The sequence below is a fragment of the Sparus aurata genome, chromosome 4, assembly GCF_900880675.1.
Source record: "Sparus aurata chromosome 4, fSpaAur1.1, whole genome shotgun sequence".
Lineage (NCBI taxonomy): Eukaryota > Metazoa > Chordata > Actinopteri > Spariformes > Sparidae > Sparus > Sparus aurata.
In genome coordinates this window covers 30,538,879-30,559,355 of record NC_044190.1, presented here as the reverse complement: position 1 = coordinate 30,559,355, position 20,477 = coordinate 30,538,879, and the positions used below count along the sequence as shown (strand labels likewise).

Sequence of the window (20,477 nt, the reverse complement as noted above, 5' to 3'; positions counted from 1 at the left end):
GTGACTGAATCAAAACTCTGTTTTTTCTGCAGATTCAAAACATATTAGAAAAAAACCTGTCTTTGCCAGAGCAGCTGTGTCTTAATATTTGTTCCACCAGAGGGGGCTGAAACAACAACTATCACCAGAAAGCTGTTCTGTGACTGTTACCAGTGAAGAACTGGTTCAATAAAAATAGTGCCACCCACTAATATTACATGCTCTTAAATCAATCAGTCCTTTAAATTTTCTTACAAACAAAGAGTTGCATAATATGTTGATATATTTTTTGCTTTGATTTGTACATTGTTCTTCTAGAAATGAAACTTCAATGTGAGCTCATTTTTTCATCTCTATGTAGGTCCTGTTTTTATCATCAAGTCCAATTAAAATCCATTTCACTACTGTAGATGAGAATGAGAATGATGGTTTTCATGTTAAAAAGGTGTCATGCAGCTTTTTAGAAATAGAAACACTTCAACTGATATGTGTAAGTTACCTATACCAATAGCAATATCTACCAATAACACTCTCACTCAAACACTGATTGTTCTTTAATTTCTGTTTTCTATTTTGTTTTACTACTCTTCTTATTCATTTTTTAAACATTATTTCCAAATGTCATTAAATTTTCTCTTTTCCACTTTTTCATTCTCCGTCAATCCTTCTTGCTCGATTTTTCCTTTTTTCTCATACCTGTCTCACTTTCCTCCCTCCAATATTACTTTCTCCATCCTCTCCTCTCTCCCCCCTCTCTGTGTCTCTCTCTCAGAGGTCCTGTCCTGAGTTGTGCTCTAAACATCACTCCAGCTCTGTGCTCCTCCCTGATCGTCCCACAGTAAGACTTTTCTTTCTATATTTACTGTCAAACCCCTAAATGTTTATTTTATTGTCCCCCTGCAGTTTGACACTGTAGCAGACTGTGTTGAGATCAGCAACGTTATACTTAAAAGCTACACTGTGTACACTGAGGTAGGGGATTGCGAACTTGTGTGGGTGCCTCTCTACGCATGTGTGTTTCGTTTGTGTATGCATGCTTTGCGTGTCTGCGTGTCAATCATTATATTACAGTGGCTGGATTACTTGGGTTTGTAATGGTAAGACATGTTGTACAGTCTCTTTGTCCTTCAATACAGTGCTGACTTTGTATATGTTCTAATATATTTTATGGGGACAACCACGAGGTCAGAGTTCAGACATCTGCCAATGAAAACTGTGTCGTACTTTATCTTAATCTTGTACTTTGTTTTATGGCTCAGGTAGGATTGGCTTGTCTTTGTGTTTTTGGTGATTCTTGCAAAAATGTAAAGAATTGAAATTAAAAAACAGACAAAAACTGTGTTTCAATAGATGTTACTCAGCCTCTCTCCTGTATGATCCAAGCAGCCAATCTTAGCTGAGTAGTGCCCCCTGTTGATCATTGATATTATGACATATAAGAGTTTAACTTTTTGCAGTTTATTGCAGTGTGTGTTCGTTATCTTAAACAGTATTATTACTATTACTGTCATTTCCAAGTGTTGTTATTTCCTTTTACAAATAGATATTTTCCTGTTCAGAGTTAACATAATCAATAAAGTGTTTACCTCCATGCTGCCTAGATTAAGTTGATATGTAACAATAATATCCAGGCTGAACAAAGGATACATTTGAGCTTTGGAACATCGTATTTTAACTTCCTTATGATCATATGAAGATAATTCTGCAGGTCATTCTAAAGTAGTGTAATCAATCATGGGGATAATCTTTTTTTTTTTCTCTGAAAGTTGTTGATGTGATGCAGCGCAGATTTAAAACAATAGCAAACACTGGAACATGGTCAGCAGTGATATAATGTACATATGGTTTTTAATAAATGAGTTCAGACATGTAGAGCGCTGGTGCCGTCTTTTAATGAACCACCTGACTAACAAATGTATTTTCAGGGTCTGACAGACACAAAGATAGTCGGCACTAGCTCGCGGTTCAGCCCCATGTCTGTCCTGAGGGTTCCCAGCCAGACAGACATCAGTCAGGCCTACTCCCAGCATTCCCTGCACCGCAGCATCAGTCAGCTGATTGACAGGAAGTCACTGATGATGGAGGAAGGAAGCTGGGACAACCCGCTGGGACAAGATTCTGGACTGGTGAGGATGGGAATATGCGTATGTTATATCAGTATCTTTTGTTACAGTAATTAGAGTACTGACAACACACTATGAAGGTGTTTTCCTCTGAGGTCAAGCTGTCATTAAGACAGGTCTGAGGCTTATGGCTCATTTTAAACAACATTACCAGATTTCGCAGATAGCTGGAAACTCAGAGGAGTTTTGGCTGATAAAAGATGATATTCTGTCAAAATGTTCCCCAGAGGAACAAAGCAGAGACAGAATAACATTTAAACAAAGAACTAAAGACAACTGGGGAACAACACAGATACGAGTAAGTGTGTCAGAAGGACTCACTATAATTTCATGTGTTTTCTTTCAGTACGTGGAGGAGGATGAGTTTGTGGACGCCATCAAGGCCTTAAGTTCTGGAAAAAAGGAGCACACCATGTTCACTGACACTCATCTATAAGATCCCTACATCTAATCAGGTATCACAGTCTCGATTCAGACTGAGGTTTAAACCAAGACAGTTAAAAATTCATTCCCTGTCCTGTCCTCACACAGGACTGACCAAAGTGGGGCCCTCGAGCCAAAGTCGGCCCCTATTTGGATGTTTCTGTGGAAAAAATATAATGTTAATTAGTTTCTACCATTTAAATTTTTGTGAGTTAAAAATGCTCTTAAAAGGATCCATAATTATTTATCATTTTTCATAATCTGAGTGACACTTTGCGCAGAAAGTCAGTCAGTTAAGGGAACTTCGGATCTTAGCCTCATTTTGGCATCATGACAACACAATATGTGTTTGTCCACCATTCAATTTTAGCACCTGGCCAACCATGGTCCAACAGGAATGGTCAGTGTGGAAAATTATTAAGATAACTTGCATACTATGAAATCCTGTAATATTGCTTATCTGTTGTAAAAACATATTTACCATTGATGAACAAATGTATCAAAGTATTGCTAATGTTTTAATGATGTTATGTTCAAAGTTCTAAAAGAAAGCTGGACCCAAAGTCTGTATGTGAAGGGAATGATAATGTTTGTTTTACTGCAGCATTCATCTTGAACTACATTAAAACAGGTGTATTTACCCCAGTAGGGACTAATAATCCTAACCTGAGTCTAGGTCTCCAACATCCATGAATAAAGTTCAGATATGGACCCAGTCAGCTGTGATCGTGTAGGCTGTGAGTTATAAAGCTGCAGTATATTGGCTCCATAGCTTCAGTGTGCCCACATCTGGATATTATATGTCTACTGTGCTCAGATTAAGAGTCACAACAGTCTTTAAATTACTCTCAGCAGACCGACTGAATGTTCTGGGTGTTTTTTGATTCACTGTCTCCGCTTGCCAACTGTTGGTAGTTTCGCAGGTTTGCATCTCACGAGTCTAGAAGACAATTCATGTCCAAGGTTTCAGCCGCTGCCTCTTCTGCTTCAACAAGTATTTGTGCCTAGTAAGCTTGAAATTTATCAGCAGCAAACGTCCTAGTTGTACTGAGACACATGGCCTTGGTGTTAGTTCAATGACAAAAAATGCCAACTGTTTTTTTTTTTTAACGTTTTAAATGTGGCTGGGAATCACAGATGTGCCGTCTGATTGTTGTGATGTAACTTGAAAGCCCAATCTGAGATTTTTTTTGTACCTTATTAGTTATGGTTTACTGCAATTTAGATTTAGAATGAACCAGACAAGATCAAATTGACAGTAACATAGCTGAATGTCTGGGTAATAATGACAAATAAATCCACATTATTGTCTGTTTCAGTGTTACAGCAGGAGTGAAAACTGTTTTATATTTGATTCCGCAGATTGGGCTTTTAATTTTTAGAAGCTAAACATTTTAGAAACAGTATTTATCAAAACTAAGATGTGGAATTTCTGTGTAATGTTGATGGTTTTTGTGTATAAAATGTAATTCCTTTTTCTTTTTTTTACACTGGCAGTATTATTTATGATTGTTGTCTTATTTATAGATGATTCATCGATCATTGTTTGTGTTTTTCTGGGAAATTATAAATTATGGCCACTGGTCAAGAAAATATTCTTTTGGACTTTTGTTTTTACTTTTTCTTCACTAATATATATATGAAACATCAGCAAAATAAGTTGTAGACAGTTTACAAAGAAGTGACTTTCAGGAGTCAACCCTGAAATAATGGGGGTTAACCTGAGCCCGAGGCTTTATAATCCACACTGTCCTTCTACTATCCTCATGTTACATTTCATTTCAAACCTCTGACTAATGTTTACTTTCTAGCATCATGTTTATTTTAACCCTGTTTAACACTCTGGCCCCCTTTGGCCTCACATGCTCTGGAGCAGGGCCAGCAAGCCCCAGGGAAAAGTCAGGGTTAGCCCACTATGGATGTGCCAGGATTGTGCCAGTGTGAACGCTCTGTTAGCCTGCTGCTAACATCTCATGTAGCCTGGGGCTTAATTAGCCTTGGTTTAAGTGCAGTGTGAAAAGGCTTAAAAATTCCTGTGTTGATATTACTAGAAAAATATAGATTTTTTTAAATCACTCATCACGAATCTATCTAGTATCTATGTAGGATATCTCAAAAATGTAAGGTGAAGTTTTATGACAAGGATAATTTATTAAGTACATTCTAGCATGGTGTTTATAGATGTATTCAACATTTGTCAGGCAGTGCTCCTGTGAGCAACAAATTAAAGACAGCTTGTCGCAGTTTGATATTGTTTTACTTCATTGTAAAGAGAGAAGATGTCAGTATTTAAAAGCAGCTGCTCAAAATTAAAGACACATGAATGTATCAAGTTCATGTCCGATGTAATATCAAAGCATGAGGACATGAAAGCAATACAGTGACAAAGGACAAAAACTACTAGTGATACAAGAGTAGCTGTTCAATGATGAGGTTAATATTGTGCTTCAGTTTAAATATACATTTAAACCCATGGAAATACAATTCTGAAAGGAAAATTATATGCATCTGTGTTTGTGTGGACACAACTGAGATATATTGATGCCACTAGACACTTTTTCTGTTTAAGCCAAATGGCTCAAGCTGAAGACAAAATGCCATTTCATTAGATTCTTTTCTGCTGAGTTAGTAAAACACAGATGTGCCATCAGCTGTAAGGGGCTACCACCCATAGTCACACACACACACACCACCACAAACATACAGAGGGGCCGGTATCTCCATCAAAACTATGCAGCAGTAATTTTGTTTTGCTCCTGCGTCCCTTAAGGGAACATCAAGGCAAGTTTGAAATTAACAAACTGGCAGTAACAAGCGTGCCCTCGCTCAAGGACACCAGTCTGACAAGGGCACTTCTAAAACATTCACAGCCACATTCACAGCTATTGTCAGCCACGGAGGGAGGGAGGGAGAGGTTGTGAAAAGAGCTTGTGGAGTGATTGTAAGGGACAGTATGGCCCTGAGCTACACACACACACACACTCACACACAGAGGGTTTTATTAAACTCATAAATCACGATGACGACAGACAGCGTCTCAGAGAGGGGACTGTCTGAACGGGAAGGTTAGTGAAATGAAAGCGCTGGGGAGACAGACACACACACACACACACACACACACACACACCTCTGTAAGGCTCAAACAAAACAAAAATTGCGCACTTTGGCAGGTTATCCACACAGGCCAAGTTCTAACAAATCAGCAGTGACTGGCAGCATTTGTTTCAGCCCATTTTCCTCTTCAGTCCAGTTGTTAAGGTCAGAATTCAAACTGATTTCACTACTACTTTGAAGTCATCTTGTTAAAGTTGTTGTCATCCCAAACACATCATTTCTCATCAATTAAAATCATTTCAGATCCCAAATAGTTCAATATGGTTTCAGTTACTTTGATGACATTTGCCTGGAAATCTGGAGTGAAGTTGATGGTCCTGGAAAAATGGCATGTTGCTCTATACAATGTTTTAAAATATATATATATATAATAAAGGTGCAATATGTAAAAAAAAGTGCCACCTCTCGATTGACAAAAGAAGCGCTTATAACTAAAGAAACATTCAATTAGCCATACAGCTAGAACCAGGGCCATGTTGGTGTTTACACTGCTGGCACAAGGTATCTCTACAACACAATGAATACACATTCTGTTGATAATTTCAGGTCATTTTTGAGTGTTTTCAACTTTCAGCTTTGAGGGCTGGCAGATTGGAAGGATCTTCTGTAAGAAACTAAATGTTCGCTCTTTTCTTCAGATTAACTACGTCAAAATGGAAAAATGACAACACAGCTTTATTGGTCACAGCTGATTAAAGGTGCAATGTGTAAGAATTAGCAACCTGTTGAATTCATGCTCAAAACAAACAGAGGGCAGCATATCACTGCTAACCGCTAGCTGCTGGTAATGGAAGCTGCCGTTAGCTCAGTCAGCCACGCAGCTAGCGGTCCAGACTGGTTGCTTCGAGCACCTAAAAAAGTGTTGCCGTTTATACCGGTAGCCCAGGAGCTTTGGAGCAGGGCAGGCCTGGTTTAGCTGGTTAGCATGCTAACAACAGTAGATATCGCTGCAACATAATATGGAGATGTGATAATGTTAAAGCTGTTATTTCATCACATTCTGTTAAAATTTTACTTTTTTAATGTTTTCCGCAAAAAATGTTACATATTGCACCTTCAACTTCTTAGTCTTGTGAAAGTTCAAATAAGGAAACACGTCCAGTTCTGAGAGCTTTTAGTGAACACAGCACAGTTTAAAATTGCATGAACACTCATGATCGTGGTTCAGTACTGTAAATAATATAACAACATAATGCAGCCATTTCAAACACACACAATGTAAAACAACGATGCACAGGGCAGCTTGAACAAACAGATATGTATTTCCTTTTAGCTCGCTAGCATCTGGCTGTAATATAATGTAAACATAGCCAGAGAGGAACTGAGGGACAGGTCAGGACAGACAAACAGATATGTGCAGAAATACACTTTAAACTTTATGTTTTTTTTTATATATACATATATATATATAAAATAAACACTAGCAAGTTACTTTTAATATTAGTCTTAATAGTGCAAGTGCAAATGCAGTTAGGTCCGATAGCATGGTAATATCAACGTAGAGGCATTATATGATTACCAACAATATGTAAAGAACAACAGTGTAAGTATCAACACACAACACACATCAATGCATCCATGTTAGGACTTTGTTTTGATTATGATGGTCAACTTTCCGTACATATAATTAGCGTATCCAAATGTAAATCTTTGTACAGGCAGGGACCACACAGTCAGTGTTTTTTTTTTTTTTTATGTCAATATGATAAGCTAATGTGCTAATACAATCTATGTAGAAAGAGGTCACATCAGGATTTGGCAAATCATAATTAAGATTTCAGGACAGTCTTTCGACTTCTTCTCAACTTTTTTTTTTTCTTTTCTTTACAGTTGCCCCAGTCATGGTTATAAAAAAGTACCGTGGATCAAGAGCTGGTCGGGTTTCTTTAACTTAACCAACAGCTAGTGGAAATCTCACAGGGATTGAAACGGCAAAAGTTTAGCTCACACGATCGTAAAACTAATTAAGGTCACTGCCATCGAACGTTCAGCCCGTCACAAACAAGGTGCATTGCTTTTGTTTCCTTCAGAGCACACTTCATATCTTACTGTTTTTATGCTTGAGCTGGCTCAACTCAAACTATGAGAAAACAAGCTACACATAAAACTTCCCCAGGTGTGGCGAAGAGCGATGGGCTTTCCAGTTTTAATCTACGTCAAGATTATTTACAATTTACAATTTAATATGTAATGCCTATCAATTCAAGTGACCACTCATGAAATCTAATTTGGCCTGCTGTAAATCTATCACGAAGCTGGGAGTGGACAGGTCCGTTTTACGTGGCTCCACAATGAGCTCAGTCTCTTCACGAGCCTTTGGTCAAAATCCTTTTCAGTTTAAAACACACAGACAGGCTTGATAACCGTCGGACGCGTTAAATAAGGCACTGCAACAGTCATCCGAAACAAAGCAAGACACGTTAAATTCTGTTTTCTGAGGGAGTAAAGTGATGTAGTGTATGTCCTTTTGACTGTTCAGTTGAGTGTAGTTATATTGTGACACTGTAAAAAAATAAAATATAAATAATAATTAGTGTGATCTCGCGCAGGCACCGCTGTTTTTCTACCTGTCTCACAGAAATGAAATGATTTCACTCTGTTTAGACATCGAGGACAAGGCCCCATACTCTATATACCACAAAGCATTAAAGGTCCAGTGTGTAGGATTTTTTCGAGGACTGGCAGAAATACAATAAAATATAATATTCACCATAATGTTTTCATTTGTGTACAATCACCTGAAATTAATTATCATGTTTTTGTTACCTCAGAACGAGTCTGTATATCTACAGAGGTAGTGCATCCTCGTTCCAAAGTCTGCTATTTGTCTACAGAAGGCCAGAATGGACAAACCAAACACGGGCTTGGGAAGAGAGCCTTTGACGAGAGGTTTTGCTACTAAATCCTATACACCGGACTTTTAACTAAAAACAGATTCCTGTATAAATGTAGCAAATGTTAATTTGCTGTCACCGTATATGAACGCCATCTTTTAAACAGCTCATTTAAAAAAAAAAAAAACCTTCAAACCGGAGGATTCCAGCTGTGTGCCACCAATGTGTTTTGTCACTTCTCACAGCGAATGTTTGACTTGTCGCAGGAGGAAAAGCACAGGTGTAACTGATACTGGCACGTCGGCTCGCTGTCATGGCGAACTGGGATACTTGATGGAACTGAGCCATGACTAACGAATGTGTTCCTCCTGCGCTTTTTCCTGTCAAAAATGTTTGATGAGGAGCGGGGAGGCTTTAATGCTACTGTTAGTGTAACTTTATAATGCAGTTGGCCTTTGACACCACCATGTACCAACATTCAGTAATCCTGAAGACTGGTTAGCTGTGTTAGTTCTGCTGTTCTGCATCTTAGATCCACTGTTGCATAGTTGTCTTTCAGCTGTTACACAACAGACACACAAAGGTTTTACTTCGCGCTGGAGCTGCAAAATGACTTGTTGACTTTTACTGTCGCTGCTTCAACAACGTTGTGTCTCTGGCTGCAGCATTAGTATTCAAGTAGCTGCCAAGATTGTCGTTAGGCTTAAATGTTTCAGGTAAGTTGAAGTAAAAAGTCACTGAACGACAGACTGCACATACTGTCAGAGTTGACGCGACGTCATCATGAGTTCTGTATTTGAAAGGGGCTGGTTTCAGCTTCCCAAACGTGAGGATTTGCCCCCTTTTTGTCCTCTAACATAATTGTAAATTTCATATTTTTGTTTTGTTTTCTCATGATGTAAAAGCTCAGTGAAAGATCTCAACTTTCCCAAATTTCACATCAGGGTTTTGTTCAAAGGCAGATATTCAAAGAGTGTATGCTTCAATAATTTAGCTCCAGTTCAGAACAAAGTCATTCCTACCGGACTACAAGCCAATAGAAATATGTTCAATATCTGATAAAAGTTGTGCCTTTGTTAAAGATAAAGCACTTTTAAAAAACCCCTATGTATGACTAGTGCTGTGCTGTGCTGTGCTTTTTCTGCCTTAAGATTCAATCTACACATCAGTGGCCACACGCTGCTTCAACCATCGCCCTTGACAATATCTGGCCAAAGAGATGTTCGCATTTTCCTTTGGTTTCTGTGTTTGTTGGGATTTCGAGTAAACAAAATCGACACAGGCAGATAAAACCAAATCGAGCAGTTCTCCGGGACTAACCGAGCAGACATCTTGCTATCAGATTTGTGCCTGCAAGTGCTGACCTCATCACCCTCGTCATCTGTTAAGACAACCTGGAAGATAGCAGGAGTTCATTAGTGTATAGCAGTTGTACCCAGCCAGGTTTTCGAGGTATGGTGGAATTTGAAATCTTTGAAAAAAAATCAAAAACAAAATGCATTCCTGCCCTGTTAGCGGGATGTTTTGACTGCTGCTTCACATCAGATTTCAGCATAGCAAGCGAACTGAGCAGAGGAGACTCATCCTGAGACACAGACTCAACAAAACACAGGAGTGTCTTGTGTGGAGTCCCAAAAGAAGCTCCTTTATCCAGTTACATCATGACAAACATAGTTAAGGTGGAGTAGAAGCAGTTGAAGCGGTTTTCCTGGAGCTGAAGCCACATTCCTCCTCTGCTCTGATATCCAGGCATCATCTCCCACATGCACCTACAGCACAGGAAGCCTCCACAAGATAACTGCTCTGATTAGGATCAAAAGAAAAAAGGCTGGCGGGCACATTGTGCTGTCACAGGCTGCTGTCCTGATTGGACAGCTCGGGGGCCAGCTTCCTGTGTCGCGGTGAGGTGGAGGAAGTCAGTTTGGTTGGGGAGGGGGAGGCATTGGAAGATGAGTCGCTGCCTCCACCCTCAGATCCAGAGGGGACGGAGGAGAGGTGGGGGACAGGGGGGGCCCTCTTCCTCCCCAGGAAGCCTCCTTCTAGTACCCCCCTTTTTCTCACACCACCCTCCGCCTTCCCCCCTTCACCTGGTGATCCCACACTGTCCCCCTCCTCTGGTTGTGGGTGCACTTTTCGCCTAACGTCACCTCCGGGAATCGGGCTGTCGGGTGGTTGCCGTGGAGACTCTGGACCGGCATCTGCCTTCACCCCACAAACAACGGCAGTCGTCAGGGCTCCGATATTTGAAGCAGAGCTTGAACTGGCTGTTCGGCAAGCCCAGAACTCCATTGCCGAGGCTCTTCTCTCACTGTCGTCGGACCCAAAGTCGCAGAGCGAACGGCGGGCATCAGGGGCCTGGCCGGAGCCCAGCGTGGATGTCTGACCTGTGCTGTCCAGGACACCTCGACTCAGGCTGAAGTTCTGGAAGTCTCTACAGAAAGACAGAGGGATGGAGTCAGTTACAGGTGGATGGATAAATAAACAAGCTGTTCAGACATAAACTTCATTTTACTGTTTCAACATGTTCGCTTTCAGCTGTTTAGGAAGTCGTGGTCAAGAGAAGTTACTGCTAGAAAAAACAAATTTCCAACATTTCCAGATTTTGCTGCTTAAAAAAAAAAGCTTTAAATTGAAAAAAAGAGGGGATTATACTGTGGAGGATTTATAGGAAATGGAACATGTTCATCACCAAATTATCAGAGCTTTATTTACAGCGGTTCTTGAATAATACTGCGGAGAGGAGGAGTTTACAGCTGCTCCTTTCAACACTACTTAAGATAACTTAAACATTAGTTAGAGACACACCTTAAAGCAGGTAGCCGTGTTGTGGAGATGCAGAAACCTGCTGTGCTCGGCTGACATGCCAAGCCAAACCCTGTCAAGTTGAGCCTGACGTGTGTGTGGGAAAGCCATGCCTGTAATATGGGATATCCAGTGAGACAAATGTTATTTTACCGGTAACTGTGGAAGGACTCGGTTCGTCGAGCTCGGGCCAGCAGGGGGCTCTCTCTGTAGGGTCGTACAGCTCCATAAGTTGCCTGGGTCTCAGGAATGGGCTCCGGGGCCTGTAACTGCAGACTGGAAGACATGGAAGTGAGTTGGAGACAGGTTAGCAATTATTGTTTGGTATTAAAACAAACAGGTCCCTATATTAATGAAACATTTGTACAGATGTGTCTGTAGTGACAGTTGTCAGTTGAAGATCCTTATGTTGTTTGTGTGTCCGTCTTTAACGTGGTGTGTGTGGACTGTCTTTCTAACCTCGAGCAGGACTCTCTGAGGCGCGTGTGGTGCAGAACGGAGGGGGCGGGGCTTATATTTGGTGTAGCACAGCGGGAGGTGCTCAGGTCGCACTGATCCAACAGCTGCAGCAGCTCCTCCTCCGTCGGCCCACCTACATCTATCAAACAGAAGAGAAGATTCAGGACGCAACACAGTACTTCACCAAAACAAAAGTCTACTGTTTATCCTGTAGGAGAGCAAATCTAGCCATCGACATTCAGGTTTACATTAAAGTTCTGTCTCTCTCTCTCTCTCTCTCTCTCAACATCCCCTCTTCCCCACCCTGTATCTGTCGACTTCCTCACCATCTCTCTTCCTCTCCTCTCCTTTATTAGCCGTATCCATCGCAGTGGTCAGGTCCCACATCTGGATGCTGCCGTTGCCGTGGCCGGTGAACAGATAGCGTCGAGGACGCGACCCCATACGACTCGAACCCTCACACTCTCGCACCATGAAGCAAGAGATGGTGGTCCCGTCCACCGACTGCACTTCACAGATCCTGACAAAACAGGCACACACACACACAAAGTCAGATGTTGCCATGCAGGGTGCGAGCAAACACAGACACCACAGTCAAGAGGAAGAAATTCAGTGAGATGGAGCAGCTTAGGTAGATAAGGTGAAAGAGAAAAGACAGATAAAGAATATTTGACCTCTTTCCAGTCGATGAGAGCCTCACAAACAGTTTGTTGGTGATGGGAATCACCTTCTGTATGAAAACCTGCTGATCGTCTCGCTCTCCAAATGGACCTGAGAGCAGAAAACACACTCAGTCCACTTTTCTGCCTCTTTATGGCCAACTCTTTGATCAAGTTACAGTTAAAGACGTGTGACAGATTCATTCATGTGGCCACTTGATGGTTTGCTCATAGTGTAGCTGCTATCTCCTAAATCTGAATACACAGATAAGATTCTCGTCCTCCTCCTCATAAATGACTCTATTCTTCCCTCATGTTATTCGATATCTTCTGATCTTAACTCTCTCACCTATATCATTCCCAGAGCAGTAGCTCCCATGACTTTCTGTCTCCTCCAGGGACAGTATCTTGAAGGAGGCCAGCGGGGTGGAGCCTGGCTGGGTGGAGATCATTCCTCTGAATCGTGTCACCGTCCACGTCCGGACGTGGTTGTTGTCCGCGCACACTGACACACACAGAATAACGCAAACGGCCACACAAGATTTCAATCACAGGAACGCAATGAACGAGAGATGATAACGCTCACCCGCCTACCCGTCACACTCTCCTCACCTGATACCAGATGTTTCTCCGACAGCATGATCTTCGTCACCGGGCTCCTGTGCACAGTGAACGTCTGAAAGAGCTGAGGGCCTGATCCCACCGTCTCCGGATGTTGCACGATCACTCTCACCGCACCGCTGCTCGTCCCGTATGCTATCTCTATCCAGTTCCCGCTCACACCTGACAGCAGAGAGTGGACAGAACAGTTTAATGTCAGGTCAGTGACGACTTATATCACAGGAGGTGAAACTGAGGGGGTTAAAAATGGGAAAACACATATGCAGGAATATTTTTTTTTATGTTTATTTGTAAAAACAACAATTGAGGGTAGTAAAGGTCTACTGACTGGTTTTTGGTGTGAGGTAGACAGACAGTGCAGTGATAGCATCATTTGAAGGATCGTGATAAAGCTCCGTCACTAGAAGATCATTATCCTTCATCCTCAGTGGAAACTTCTGCATGTCTGAAAAGAAGATGACAAAAAAAAAGTTTGTCAAAGTGTTTTGAAGATCCTGATCCAATATCCAATCCTCTTACTGACTCAGAATCCTTTAGAGTAATACTACTAAGTCTCTAATGCGCTTTTATAAACATTGTATAATCTATAATCATGCAAAGTTGTCACAGAAATATCTCTGAACATCTAAACAGCTGGCCTGTTGCCAAACCAAGTACTTTCACTCATCTTCCCTGACATTCTGTTAGGCAGAAGACAGGTATGTGTTTGTACATGTGTATAAGCGTGTGTATACCTATGTAGTAGATAGAGCCATTGTTGCAGCCCAGTAGCAGAAAGGATCCTGCTGTGTCACAACTGGTGATAGGAACCACATCTTGAACCTAACATATACATACACAACAGTCACAATCAGTAGAGTGTTATTTCATGTCGACTCTTAGTTGAAAAACACACATACTGTACATTCGACGGACTGTCGAGTACAGGCACATAGAACACAAATATCCAGTGATTGATGCTCCATAACCGGTTCGCTCACTAATTTAACAGTAAAACATTAATTAGGAGGGAGAACCACACTCTCCGCCCTCCTACCTGCCAATGCTGTGTGACGGCATTCCACACCCCGACCTTCCCTGTATGACTTGTAGCCACCAGCTGGTTTCCAATGAAGAAGAGATCGTCCACGGGTACACCAAGACTGAATACACCTGAAGTGGTGTGGAGAGGCAGACGTTAAAGAGTGAAGGCTGAGTCACAGACATTACAGGAAGTCAAAGGGGTCACAAATCAGCGTGGTGGTCAGCATGTGCAAAAACAATTGAGCATTTCAAGACTCAAGTGTTTGAATCCAGCGTGGTAACACACCATTTAGAGAGTTCTGACTGATGTGAAATTATATTTTCTTTTTAAAACTTTCAATCGCTGAATTTTTTTTAACCGTAACATGTTCACAATTCTCAAAATCCAGTAGGTTCAGTAGGGCCCCCGATATGTGACCCTCTGTTTACCGATCTCATTGCCACTGCCTCCATCTTGGATGCTCCAGAGGATGATACTGCTCTCCGAGGCGGCAGCCACCATCTTGTCCTTGTCCCCATGCGGGCCGCCGACAACCTTGGCGTTAAGCGCGATGCGTTCAATGGTCCAGTCAAGGTACGGGGAGGAAAACACCTGCTGCCATCCAGAAGATTCCTTTATCCTGTAGCGAGATCACACACAGGGAATGAGTTGCAGGCACCTATTTTGACTTGCATACATTTGTACTGAATCAATTCCACATAGAGATTACATGTTTAAATATACATGATATATAACAATGTTGTACAAATAGATAGATGCATTTTACTTCATTGTCATTAAACCAAGTAACACATTGTTCTCAATTTGTCTGCTTGTGATAGTAAAAGTTCATTATTTTTACTGAACAGGTAGAGAACCAAAGATGAGAGCTACTGTACAGGTACAGATAACGATCAAAGAGCATTACATGAGAAATGTGAGACACAACAGATAACGACTCCACCTTCATTAATAATTGAATGTCTCCCCCTGATGAACTATAGAGCGAGTGGATGAGAAATGTTTTAGGCAGCCATGTTGCGGCAGTGTTACCTGTAGCAGATGACAAAATGTGCATAGGCTGCTACAATCCAGTTGTGGTGTCCTGCTATAATCAGCACCTTCCTGGGGTCAACCACAGGACCTGCACACACACAATAAAAACAAACACACTGCTTTTGTAGCCTGATAATCAGACTGAATATACACTTTGTTTTCACTTTATTGTTTATTATTTATCAGTATCTGAATTGTTGAATAAAATGGAAATGTCAAAAAGAAATTTCAAGGCGTAGAACGAGGCAGGGATCATGGATTTATATTTAAAATCACTGTATGATATTAAACACAGACAGCAAATGCTTCTCCATCACCCGGACACATGCACTCTTTGTTCACTATATTCTCTGATGTCATCCTCAACAGAGAGCGGGCCGTGAAACTAGGCTACCCTCAGTCAGCACACTAAAAGGATGTGTCAGGTCACATTAGCTCCAGCATTCACGCACGCTCACAGAAACATGCACACACAGATGTGAATAAGCATAAACGGCACATATACTCGACTCTCCCACTGACACACATATACAGATTTGACACACATATGAACATGTAGAAACGCACACACACACAGACATAACTAAGCAGTTTTCCTGCAGGCAGAAGGGAGACAGTGCAGCAGGTTCACTGTCAAAGTAAGAGTCAAGTCTACATTTGCTGCTGGCTTTTTTATGCTAAGATGAAGACTACTCTGAGATGGATTTCTTGCTCGAGCTCACAACAGCTATTAGCATATTAACTATGGATGATCCATTGTTTATCTTTTTTAAATATGGACACACTCTATGAGGCCTCTCTGAGTTACTCACCCAGTTTATGGTTGTCGTCTGTTCCAGGTGGGCCAGTGAGGGATGGGTGAGGAGGGGGACCAACGCGGGTGAAGCCCTCTGCTCCACTTGGACCCGGTCGCTCATCAGAGGAGGAGCCGGAGGCTGCTGAGGCAGGATTTGACTTTCGGGCAGGGATGCCTGTCAGGGAAAGATACAATGGGGTTATTTCATAGACGTTTCTTCAGATATGTATTTTTTTTAGTATTCTTTGACTTCAAAACAGATCATTTCCTGCCTAAAACTGTTTATGAAGCACAAGTTCAATCTGCTGTTTCCAGTTACGATCATTTGTTTACTTTATTTTCAGTTTCATGTCTCTACCTGGAGGCGGCAGGTAACCATGGAAGAGAACACTACCGCATGACGAGCGGTCCAGTTCCTCACACAGAAGCAGGCGCCGTACTGCACACAAACACACACATAAAACCAGCAGTGAGCATGTGAAGACCAGGGTAACACTACAGCAACCTTTACCTGCTGTAAAACCTAAAAAAGGTAACACTCAGGAAAATGAGATTATATTATCAGAAGATTGATAGTTACTAATATTTTTTTCATTTATGGAAATGAGAATAAATCATCGTTTTCTTCTATAGAATTTTTTTTCATTTTGTGTTTTCTTTAGTAGTTTTTACAAATTATACATGATTTATCCGATTAGGGCAGGCCACTGTACTTTGCATTGTACCACATGCATTGCTCTGCACATTATGATTTTTACTAGGTGATCAGCTCTCACAAAAGGTAACTTTCCCATTCAACTACACAGACAATGCAGGGAAGTTACAAACTCTGAAACAGGAAGTAAAACAACATTAGAGCACATGGAACTAGCAGTAAGAAGGTCCTGACCTCACTCAAGTGTTTGAAGCCAAAACAACACTTGACATTACAGGACAACACTTCAATTGTACTAAAGCTGTTTGAACCGTTTGCTCAAAATCTCGTGATTTGGCTTCAGGACAAAGTTGATATAGAGCAGGTGCATTAAGAGGTTTATATTATGTTTATACATGTCACTATTTGTGTTCATATCATGACTGCCTCTTCCATTTCCTCCAAAACCTCTGTACAGCAACACACCTAGAGGAGTTATCCCGTAAAACTCTGCTTCATGTCGCAGGATGCTGATGTTGACACCCCTACAGAGGGACAAAAAAGCAGTACAGGTATTCTAGTTACAACATGACATCATGTAATTATAAAATAATCAATCAGGGGTTTATTTCTGAATGGTGTCACCAGTTCTTACCGAAGGTCCAACTCTTTGGTTCGCAGGAAATTCAAGATCGGTGCAAAAGCTGTCGGATCTCTATCAATAAATATCTGCAAGTGGAGGGACAAAATGTTATGATGAAGATGTAGGGTTCAATCAACCGTTCAAAAGCGATTGGTTATGATTCAAGTATGTTTGGGGGAAAAAAAAAAAACATAAATAAACACAACACAGTGTGCAGTGAGGGGAACGGTGCTGACATTACTTAGTGACAATTCAGTTAAACCCAAACAATTAACATTGTATAATACCATAAAAGTGCCAAACATCAGCTTGCTCCAGCTGATAAAATGTAAGGATTTGCTGCCTTCCTCTCCCATTAAGCAGCTGTGGGTTTTGGTTTCACAAAACTAGACATGACCTTGGGCTGTTTCACTGCTTTTGGAAATTTCTTTGGCTTTGCAAGTGGTTGAAAATTAACTGACAGATTAAGTGCTGAGGGTGACAAACAAAGTTTACTTTGTTTCATGAGTCATATTACAGATATTAATATTCCACAGCCACAAATAGACACATTACCTCATGGTTACGAATCAGGCAAATGGCATGATAGCATCACAAATGCATGTGTTAGCCAGATCAAGATCTTTACACTCAAAGCGGTGGTGCTCATACTGCTTATGTCCACAGGGGCCACCACAATCAACAAAATTGAAAGCTCCTTGTAGCGGCTTTAAATAATAGTCGTAGCCCTACACAAAACAGGGCATCATCTAACAATAGGCAGGTGGATTAAACTGAATGATGAAACAATGATGGTGGGGGAGGACCACTCTTAATTTGTCTAATATGGTCTCAGATGATGTAATGTCATATTTAAATTATGTTAATGTCATCTTAGGGTTATGAGTCATATTTTAGTGAGCTGCAGCACAACAGGACAAATGTCATGTCCCATCAGCTGGAAGCGTTAAGAGAACTCTCAGATGCAGCCTGCAGGTTCTGTACTCATTTTCACATAAGAAGCAACGAAAGCTACTCACAGCTCCAGTTTCATCCCGAAGAGTGGATATCCTTCCACTCAGCAAACTGAAACACACAGAGGGGGAGAGAGCTCCGGTTAACCTAAGCACTTCTCCATTTCCACTTACCAGCAGTGTTTCTACTACCTGAATTCGACTTATTATTTGCACAGCAGCAAATACTCCTACCTGTTGACTCTGACTCTCTACAGATTAGTGCAGCATCAGCATGTGTTTCAAGGATGTATGATAAATGACTTAATATTGACCACATACTGCAGACAGCTGAGGGCAGAGAGACTGACAGACAGACAAGCAGGCAGGCAGACAGGTGCACTGGCAGACAGCCTGACAGGCATTTAGCAGTATTCAGTCAGCTGCTGTCAAACCGTGAGCTCGGTCCAGTATTAGAGTTTGTTACGACTGTGGTATTTGCCCAGCCCAAATCAGCTGTTTCACTTTTACAGCGATTTCCTCCTTTCACGCCTAAATAACAAACTAAAGTCACGCACCCAGGTTTGATAAAACATCCATATGTTGCTACGATTGTTTTCCTCATCCCCAAAAGTCTTAAAACAAGAGATGGCCGAGATGATGAGTGTAAGATCAGACTTAAGCCTCTTTTAAAACAACTAACAAAAGACACAACATGGATAAAAGTTTCACAGCTGACTTGACTTCCGATCTTCGTCCACTGATAGCAGACTGTAACTGTAATCCCCTGACTGTAACTGTAATCCCCTGGCATTTTCCACCACCAGAATGGCAGCACTAAGAAGCGAGACGGACACAAGTTAATGGAACATCCCTACTTAACATTAATTATGCAGTACGAATTTTGTTTCACTCAGTTGCGACCGCCCCGTAGCACACTCGCTGCGTCTATGACCCGTTTCTGGTACAAACCCTACATGCAGTAGTAATAGTAGTACAGTTTAATTAGCCGTATCTCATGGGGAATCTACAGAAGTTAAAATTACCATCAGAGTGCCTTTGTTAGGCTGGTTTAAGAGCCTTTAAGTGTATTAATATGTACATTGTGGTTACGCAGACACATTCAGTTCCATTGATGCAGTACAAAGTCTTTATAATACATACTCTAACACTGCACGTATGCTGCTTATACCTTAATTGACTGACCAGAACAGATATTTGAATAATCGGCCAGATGACACAGTAATACCAACATCTCACAATGCAACCTGAATAGCATTCATGTGGCTTCTCATTAGTTGACCATGCAGAGATGAAGTGGTACAGTCCAGGTATCTCCAATTCATCACCAGGATTCTTGTTAAATAAAAGAGTCTAGAGCTGAGAGCATCCAACCAACCTTGAGAAGAAAGAGTCTGGGATCCACATCAGAGTCTGTCTGGAGGTGCTGAACCTGCAGCATATAAAGACACAACAAGCACATGTGTTACTGACACTAGGGACATGTAGGGTCAGTGCACTTCTGAGCATGAAAATGGTGGCTGGATGATTTGCTGACCAAGAGGCAGCCCATTCATAGTACACTGTGTTCAGTTTATTTTATCAAGAAACCCCCAGTGTGTGTGTGTGTGTGTGTGTGTGTGTGTGTGTGTGTGTGTGTGGGAGAGAGAGAGACAGGGAGAGAGAGTTGGAGAAAGTGTGTAATAAAAATAAATAAAGATGAATCTACAAAACCTTGAGTGTTGTGTGTACTTCAGCTACATCCATGGCTGCTTGGCCATGTAGATATCATCATACACGTACGTAGCCAGAGCTCAAATTTCCCAAATGATGACCATCATCTGTCGAGTTGTCCTGTTGACGAAGCTTACCTCGTCCCGCCGACGTTTAGCTGGATGATATCTCCCATCCCGGGCGTTAAATTGTTACCATTCGTAGCCATGATGACAGAACCGACGGGCTGCGGTACGGAGAACTAACTGTTCCGTTATGACCGTGGCTGTCACGAAAAGCTAGCTTGCTAACGCTCCTCTGCCCTGCTCAGCCGACGTCCCGACTCCCCAGCCTCACAACCTCTCCCTCGACCCACCTTCCATAAAATATCCGCTATACACGACCTATGCGGACGGCTTCGGTGTCGTCAAGTCTCCGCATAGCGAGCGAAGAGAGACGGGGGGGCTTGTTTGTTGTTTTTTTTAAGCCACAAGACAGCCACACAATAATGTCTTTATCTTCTAGCGGGCTTGTTTGCATCACTGCCTCGCATGTAACTAATCGTGGATAACATCTTGCGCAGAATATTAGCAACGTGAAACAGCTGTACAAACGTCTACAAGCGAGGCGAGAGCGTTCCCTTTGGGCACTTCCGTTTTCGCTTAAACCACGTAGCGTGGACTCCT

General features: G+C 41.6%; 2 protein-coding genes across 4 annotated transcripts in view; one reads left to right on the top strand and one right to left on the bottom strand.

Annotated features, from left to right (window-relative positions):
* The window catches only part of ush2a (Usher syndrome 2A (autosomal recessive, mild)), a 200,278-nt gene extending 196,156 nt beyond the window's left edge, over positions 1 to 4,122 (top strand). The window contains exons 92-95 of one of the 2 annotated variants that reach the window (XM_030415480.1): positions 752 to 817; positions 1,905 to 2,105; positions 2,449 to 2,557; positions 3,441 to 4,122. In XM_030415480.1, the coding sequence (XP_030271340.1) occupies positions 752 to 817; positions 1,905 to 2,105; positions 2,449 to 2,538 (357 nt within the window). In that variant the 3' untranslated portion in view covers positions 2,539 to 2,557; positions 3,441 to 4,122. Of the gene's footprint in view, positions 1 to 751; positions 818 to 1,904; positions 2,106 to 2,448 lie in introns of both variants that reach the window. The other variant, XM_030415478.1, reaches the window with a different exon arrangement.
* Positions 4,123 to 4,656: 534 nt separating this feature from the next.
* On the bottom strand, positions 4,657 to 20,449 carry kctd3 (potassium channel tetramerization domain containing 3). 2 transcript variants are annotated; one of them, XM_030414133.1, is made up of 19 exons: positions 19,813 to 20,449; positions 19,478 to 19,531; positions 18,166 to 18,211; positions 17,159 to 17,232; positions 16,990 to 17,048; positions 16,228 to 16,308; positions 15,886 to 16,044; positions 15,071 to 15,161; positions 14,467 to 14,657; positions 14,051 to 14,166; positions 13,749 to 13,836; positions 13,343 to 13,459; positions 13,006 to 13,176; positions 12,743 to 12,898; positions 12,409 to 12,505; positions 12,061 to 12,254; positions 11,735 to 11,873; positions 11,429 to 11,551; positions 4,657 to 10,904 (listed from the first exon to the last, which is right to left on the bottom strand). In XM_030414133.1, the coding sequence occupies exons 2-19, from the start codon at positions 19,504 to 19,506 to the stop codon at positions 10,322 to 10,324; spliced, it is 2,514 nt and encodes an 837-aa protein (XP_030269993.1). In that variant the 5' UTR covers positions 19,507 to 19,531; positions 19,813 to 20,449; the 3' UTR covers positions 4,657 to 10,321. The 2 variants fall into 2 exon arrangements, with proteins under 2 accessions (XP_030269993.1, XP_030269992.1); XM_030414132.1 differs by having other exon boundaries at positions 19,950 to 20,449.
* Between the last annotated feature and the right edge of the window lie 28 nt (positions 20,450 to 20,477).

Excerpts from the sequence above, each read along its gene's own strand:
- kctd3 (XM_030414132.1), bottom strand. The coding sequence starts at position 20,020 with ATGGCTACGAATGGTAACAATTTAACGCCCGGGATGGGAGATATCATC. Across the intron at positions 16,045-16,227 it reads TGGTTACCTGCCGCCTCCAG|GCATCCCTGCCCGAAAGTCA; the intron begins GTAGAGACATGA and ends TTTCCCTGACAG. Across the intron at positions 12,899-13,005 it reads GGAGAAACATCTGGTATCAG|TGTGCGCGGACAACAACCAC; the intron begins GTGAGGAGAGTG and ends TGTGTGTGTCAG.